The following is a 7,537-nucleotide window of genomic DNA, read 5'->3' on the forward strand; positions in this document are numbered from 1 at the left end:
GCGTTCATCCGACGTTTCGCACCCTGCGCGAATTCCAGGCTGAGTCTATTCTTTCGGTCGTTGTTGTAACGGGTTTTCAACGTTACAGAAGATTAACGTTACAACGCTTCAAAAGATCATCATGGTTTATATAAATCACAAAAATATAAAAATTGTATACTTCTCGCTTCAGTGACGCATCTAAATGTAATTGAAAACCTCTACAGTGGCAGAGCAATTTTATTCAAATAATACTTGAATGTCACGCTACTCGAATACAAATAGTTGGACAAATCTCGGCCCCGCCAATAATCCTCAGGGTTACGTTCAGCCCCAGTTAAATGTCTCGAGCTGCTTTTTGTTCGAATGGCAAACACGGAAAGTAAAGCGTCCATCCGACGTTCGACGATTCCTAGTCTGACGTCCAAATTCCAGCCTGCGCCTTACCTTTTGGCCCTTTCGTGATCGCTGTTGCGTTCTCGTATTCCTTGTCTAACCGTGTCTCCGACTAAGGGAGTCCTAGGCTGCCAAGAACTTCCACGAAGTATTCATTATAGTTGGCGAAGTTGCAGTCACGAGAAGTTTCCCATCCAGGGGAAGCGAAACGCTTCTGAATGTGGGTTATATTTATCGTTCGATCGTGTTCGATCAAATCGTGGCGGAGTATTCTGTTTGAGTGACTGGACCGACTTATGCCACTTCGGAGTTCCTAACATGCATTTTTTATAATTACTGTAGTAATTAGTTTGTTTTTCGTTCAGCTTTATTCGCAACGAAAGGGAATAGAAAAAATACACACATTTGTTAACCAAACTCAAAAGTTTCTATACTTTTAATGCTTCACAATGTACAGTATATTCGTCGCGAGTCTATCCTGATAAGACAATTCGATATTTTACAAAATTTACAATAAATTCTCTCCTATCAAGAGTAACAGAAATGTAGCATACGCAAGTTTGTACAAAACCACAAACGTACCGCAAAGGAATAATTCATTCGTATGTCGAACTGACTGTGCCCAACTAGTAATTACTATCAACTATTTACACCCTGCCAATTAAAAAACAAATTTAGGGTATCATCATCAGCTGAAACTCCGTTCGAGTTTCTGTGTCCTTAGATACATGGTATCACACGTAACAGAATCTTTCTTACTGCAGTACGTGACACGTGGCTTACCGCACTCTGAAATTAGGGAAGGACGTAAGGTCGCGATAAAAGGACTTATAATCCCATAGCGAATGGGCCTGTCTTGTGCGTACGCAGGTAGTAGATGCCCATGACGTCGAATTTCGGTTCGACTCCACCCATGAGAGCTTTAGGCTGGGAGTTGCATTTACCCAGCACGAAGTCTTTGAAGTTGGTGCAGCTCACAGCCCAGAAACCAGTCTTACTGTTGATGGACTCGGCGAAGTACTCAACCGCGTGTAAGTGAGAGCACGCGCCAACGACATCTAACGGGCAACCTGTTTGAATGCTACCACCGTTAGGGTAGAAGTCGGAGTCACCTATTGCGGCGACGAAACCGAGCTCGCCGCCGTTCGTGTGGATGATCTCCACGTATCTGGCGTCGTCGCTGGTGATCCTGGCGCCAGCGCCGCTGAGGAGGAAGAGAGGGAGAGCTGGGTCCAAGCCTGCAAGAAGATGTTGCTTTTAAAAGTACCGGGGAATGGAACATTTCTGAGAAGTACTTAATATTCGTTGTGAGAGCTGCGAATTGTTTCTAAATGATCCTTTGGGATCTTTAGCAGAGAACAAATTAGCTACCATGTCTTTCAAGATTAACTTACCAACAATGTATTCTATCTTGTTCTTCGAGTAGTAGCCTGACAATCCAACGACGTGGGCTCCAAGAGAGTGGCCGACGGCGGTCACCTTGGATGGCTCCAGTCCTTGCGACACGAGGAAATCGATCATGCGGGCGACTAATTGTCCGATCATTACGACTCTTCTGGCTGCCCAAAGATATGGCTTGCTGGATATTCTTGACCAGTCAACAACGATGACATTGTAGTCCCCGTGTTGGAGGAAAGCTAGAAACAGAAGGCGCACAAAATATAGAACTCTTTAATTTTTAGAGACCAGGTAGTGGCATAACTCTATTTATTTATGGATGCAATTTTTAATAGCTGAGGAATATCCTCTTTTAACACGTCAACTGTCAGACTCGTGAAGGCTCGTAAAAAATTTCTACGAAGTTAAAATTTCGTCTCGAGTCTATTCAAGCTTTGATAATTAACATTAATAAGGTCACGAATCCAATGTATGAATTTGTAAAAGTGAGGACTTAGCTCCTGAATCATGCAGAGGCACTTACCATCACGAATGGCGACGCAAGCTTTGCTCATGTAAGAGTTGATCCATCCGTGGGTGATGAATTTCGTTGGTTTGCTCGCGTCAAACTTGCTCCTCTTCAACATGTCGATGTCGTCGACTTTCAATTGTTCAAAGTCCTTTGGGTTTTCCCTGGTGTACAGGTAGAAGAACACTCGGTTTTCCAAGTCTTCCTTTGTTCGTTCCACTGATTCGGGGTCATTTAACTCCAAGTCCATGGTGATAAGATTTTCGTTGTCGTCCCAGATTTTCAATCCCAGGGTGATATTTGTAACAGCGGCTACCGTGTGCATGGCGATGTCCACATCGTCTTTGAGATCCTTAATCAGCGAGGATCCTTGACCCCCTGTTTTCACACATTTACATTTACATAAAAACACCTTTCACAAAACAATATACGCAATAAAATAGTACGTACAAGATTATTCATTAAAAATATATTTAATTTTACTGAATTGAATTAATTCCCCCATGCATTAATCAGCATTACACAACAATATTTAAATTATTAATTTAGAATGATGTAATCTATTTATAAAGATTTTTATTTTTACTAAATTAAATTAATTCTCTAATCACTTTACATACTTTATTACGTTACATACTAATACTTTCTGCACTCTCTTCTACTTATCCCATTCACGAATAAATAAATTGATAATATTTACCGTTGACACTGCAAACGAGCAGGGAAACGAGCAAGGCGGAAGTCTTCATCATCCTCGATTCGACTTCTCTTATAACTGTTAAGGTTTTAACTCCGTTCAAAAATGAAATAATGCGCGTGTCTTAAAAACTGAAATCACTTTCCAATGGCTGCGGTATCAAAGTCCAACGTTACTCGATTAGAATTAACGCTAGGAATTATAAGCGTCTCGATTAACACGCGACTTTTATACCTCGGTTGTTTACATGTACCAGTTTTATCGCCACGTTACTTGTTTTTTTTCCCCAAAGCGTATCGACGTCTTTTTTACGACGTAGCGGGAAAGATGGATCGCACTTACACCCTCTCGCAAAGAACGAGATATCTCCAATATTTTTCACATTGTTTTTATTCGGTATCGTGCGCAATATCTTGAACATTATTTTCTTTTGCATCATTTAGTAGTTGTTCTCCTCTACGCGAAATAAAAAAATATTATTTGAAAAGATTCATAATTCAGATTTGGTGAAACACGCCTGACACATTCATAATATTTTTTCGTGTAGAATCGCGCCATATTACAATCAAAAAACATGGCAATCGCGAATCGCATTCGCGATACAAAGTACGGTCCAGACACGTAAAAGATGATTCCTTTGTTTCAAAAGCCATCGCCACATGTCTGATTTTGTTGTGATACGTGATAAATGCGTTCGTAACATTTTACAGTCGATAATTTCATGACGTACGGTTTTTTATATTTTCGCCTCTCCCGTTCCCCTATAATACGTAAAAGATATCGTATCAGCATTGCGAAATCCGTCACACCAAATTTGGCTCGCGTAACCATACGTCTGCGAGATTTTCGAAATTGTTTATCTCGAAATTGGAGCTCCCGAGCTTCCCGAAAATATTTATCGCGTCAATTCAATTTATTTTGAAACGTAGAATCCTTCAATTCATGTAACATGTTACTTTCATGTATTTTTTTTTTATTATTATTCATGAATTGAATAACGTTTTTCACGTTTTATCGAAATATTGCCAGATTCTGTCGGTCATAGGAACTTTAAATTTTCGGTTCGAAATCGTCTTCGTTCTAGGTGAATTTACGTAATTGCGACAGTTGCATAATAGCCTGATAAAATGTTACGTTTCATTGACTTTCATCAGATTAGTTGAAAAGAAAAATGTTGCAAACCTAGATTAAAATTCAAGGAAAAAGTATTCATATTTCTATACCGTTTCTTTCTTTATCCACAATGCAAACACTTTCTGAAACGATAATCTCAAATATCATATGAGCTATCAACTGCAAGCATCCAAAACCACGGATGATTTTTAGCATTCAAAACGTTATCAGCTCATTTAGATATCAGGGAGTCGAATGAGAAAGTCTCAGACATTGGTCAAGAGGTAACTAGAGATTAGTCACCGGGTCTTTGAACGTCCAAAGTGATAGAATTTATCGTTCTCTCGTTAAAAATGATGTCGCAAGTGAGAGCAGGAAAAAAAGTATTTCAACAACTCCAGGATTCCCCAACAAAAACACCATACTTGACTAGTGGGGCTCAATCAAATTTTTAGTAAACAAACACCATTGCCATTTAAGAAAAACATGTGTTGTCTATTGCGTATCGTTTCGTCACTTGTTTAAACCAAAAACTCACGAAGCTTTCAAGATTTGCGAGAAAACGTCTGGACTTATGAAGAGGACACGACCTCTGCCTGCTCCTCGAAACTCGCCAGTAATGAGTCCCTCGCCGCCCAAGACGGATACCTCGAGTAAGTAACCAGGCGAAGAGTAATCGAGTTTGCTCTGGACACGGAGTCGTTTGTCGTCGTCGAGAGATCCTCGATCGTTCTGTTCCTTCGTTTCTGGACGAGCCTTAAAAAAGGCCACCGACAGGCTAGCGCCATGGGAGGGAGCGAAATAATTGGATCCTGGCGAGGAGGACACGCCGAGTGTAGTGTTATAACGATCGCGAAGGATCGAAGGGGAGGGGTGGGAAATGGGGCGACTTGAAAATTTGGCTCCTAGAGTAAATTTACAGATACTAAGTTTACAGCTTCAGATTCTGTTCGAAGATGTCACACGAATAATGGAGAGAATACTTACTTATTTCCTAATGTTACTGAAATAAAGTAATTACTATTACGGAATCGGTGGGGGTTCGCAAATGGGTAGGTTTGCAAATTATAGAGCGTAAATCGAGGTAACCGATGTAAAATATCTTACAATCAGGTTCAGACCTTTCAAGACCCGATTTTCATTTTTCCACAATCGTTCTTCGATGTTCCTGCGTCGTTTAATGTTTTGCATAGCTTGACAAGAAGCCATCGCGGATATTTCAAGATCCTTAGAAATATCCCGATACGATTTCGCGCTGTTGCGAAGCAATTTCACGCGAGTGACGTTGTTGCGGTGTAATTTTCTTTCCACGGCGCATCGCGATACAACTGGAACCCATCTATCTATTTGCGCTGCTTGTCAGAAACTAACTGAAAGTTGTTTACAGCGTTGACATCACGGTCTAACTAGCTATTATAACAGCGCACGGTAAGTATGCATTTTATCCTACCTGGAAGCTGCAACTCGATACAAAATCGCGCTTACCCCCTTTCTTCCGTCATCAACGTTCGAGATGGATTATCGTGTCCCCATCTGTATAATTTGGAGGAGTTTGAATAGCTAGTTAGATCGTAATCTCGTCGTTCGCGACTTACCTTCTTGAGAAGCAACACAGGTACGGTGTTTCCTGCTTATTTCAGTAGTGTTCGTACTTTTTGATGTGTTTCTTAGAAGCTTGTGAAATTGATACATTTATTTGCGACTCATTTCATTATCCTAATATAAATTCGAAACGAGTGATTGGACAAGTTTGTAATCTGTGATAAAAAAATGCATCTACTATTTAAAGATATCAAGTCAACGTCAGTCAATGAACCTCCAAAAAAATTTAAACCACTCCCATCCGCCGAGTTATAGAATCGTGCCACGTTACAAAGTTTCACTTTGTTCCGCGTGTAACGAATATCCCACGCGATCCAGCGAATCCTGACCTGGGTTTTTCAAGTGCGATCTCGAAGGAGGAAGCAAGGGAATAAGCGGATTTCACCGTGACGAGACTTTAAGCCGAGCGGGATCAGTAACAGTGTCTTGTAAGCTGGCCGGACTCGATTTTTGTTTCGCTCGTTTATCGCTGATGTCCTCGTCGGGCCCCGTCTTTGCAGCCGACGATGCATCCGCAAGCTGTAAAATTGTCTCACGAATGAGACCGACGACACACAGGTGTGGGAAAAAAGTAGAGTCGCGTGGAAGCGTACCGTCGCATCGAAAACATGGACGACGACCTGCTCTCCGATTACGATCAGAATAAGAGGACGAGCGAAACAGGGCTTTGATTAGCGATGACATGGTAGTGGAACGTCCTCTTCTCGTTTCTGAGCGCTGCTGGCGCGGTGTATCACACGATAGGGTCGACATCTCTACGAGGATTAAATAGAGGAAAGAAGATTTAATAGGTGATTAGCAAGTGGGTACAAAATAGATGTAGTAACTGGATTGGAGATGAGGATGAAATGATGATGGAGTGTGGTAAAAGGGTTGCAATTGGTGATTAGTGGTTTTACAATGGTCCGCGATGGTCTTCGATGATCTACAATGGTCTTCGATGCTGTAGCCATCTAACTCCGCCATGCCACGAGCAACAAGACGAGTGAAAACGAACTCCTGGATCTTAAAGTCGAACAAAACGGACCTGCGGAACCGAGCGGAAAATAATTGGATTTTCTCTGCAATCACTGCGTCTAGTAGCCGCGCCTGATTGCGAGGAAGGAGCGAAGGGATTTCTTCTGAAAAAGAGCAATTTCGGTTCTTTGACCGCGTCGCGCTCTTCGTCGGCTGTATTTCCTATTGAAAGACGAATTAGTCGCCGTTATGGATGATCTTGTAGAGAGTGTTTCGAAATATGTGATGAAACATGACAACTGGAACGGAGAAAATTTAAGAGGTTCGCGTCATCGACGTTCCCCGTTAAATTCATTTCAACTTTGACTCGAACCACCCATTCTGTGACACCCTGTACATAGATGACGGAGTAACTTCGGGTAGAGTAATCGCGAACGTCGGACCAGTAAAGTCTTCCTTGGAAGCAATATCACAGATTGAAGTTCAGGCATTGATTTTTGTTTCCCGCGGTAGAGAAGCAGCACGGCAATAGAAGAAAGATTGCGAATGAAAAAAGGCAGGATTAAGGGAGAAGCTCCGCTGACTGACGATTTCAAAGGATTTAAACGTCGTTTTAATTCGTCGTAAAACACGGAGGACGAGGTTACTTCGGCGTCTAATGCGAAACCCTTCGATCCTCTATTGATCGAAGGACGAAGGAGGGGGATGAAAAAGAAGGGAATGATCGATAAAGGCAAGAGAAGAGAAATGAGATGAACGAAGGAAATGCTCATCGTAACGTTGACGAAGGACTCTTAGGATCTTGGTGCCATTATTGTAGTTTCAACGAATCTTCTAGGGTAGAAGTCTCCGCGTAGGTTTAACTCCTTGCGGTCCTGTGGCGAGCG

The 7,537-nt window shown here is 41.8% G+C and overlaps 1 protein-coding gene across 1 annotated transcript; it reads right to left on the reverse strand.

Annotated features, from left to right (window-relative positions):
- Positions 1-784: 784 nt before the first annotated feature.
- Positions 785-5,783, reverse strand: LOC128879955 (pancreatic triacylglycerol lipase-like). Its single transcript, XM_054129533.1, has 4 exons — positions 5,687-5,783; positions 2,297-2,659; positions 1,770-2,012; positions 785-1,613 (listed from the first exon to the last, which is right to left on the reverse strand). The coding sequence occupies exons 1-4, from the start codon at positions 5,781-5,783 to the stop codon at positions 1,204-1,206; spliced, it is 1,113 nt and encodes a 370-aa protein (XP_053985508.1). The 3' UTR covers positions 785-1,203.
- Positions 5,784-7,537: the final 1,754 nt, after the last annotated feature.

Source organism: Hylaeus volcanicus, chromosome 7 (genome assembly GCF_026283585.1).
Source record: "Hylaeus volcanicus isolate JK05 chromosome 7, UHH_iyHylVolc1.0_haploid, whole genome shotgun sequence".
NCBI classification, from domain to species: domain Eukaryota; kingdom Metazoa; phylum Arthropoda; class Insecta; order Hymenoptera; family Colletidae; genus Hylaeus; species Hylaeus volcanicus.

Bases quoted from the DNA above. Each gene is read 5' to 3' on its own strand.
- LOC128879955 (XM_054129533.1), bottom strand. From the start codon at position 5,783: ATGTATCAATTTCACAAGCTTCTAAGAAACACATCAAAAAGTACGAAC. The intron at 2,660-5,686 runs GTAAGTCGCGAA...GTGTGAAAACAG, and splicing joins CTGTGTTGCTTCTCAAGAAG to GGGGTCAAGGATCCTCGCTG. The intron at 1,614-1,769 runs GTAAGTTAATCT...ATCTTCTTGCAG, and splicing joins CAAGATAGAATACATTGTTG to GCTTGGACCCAGCTCTCCCT.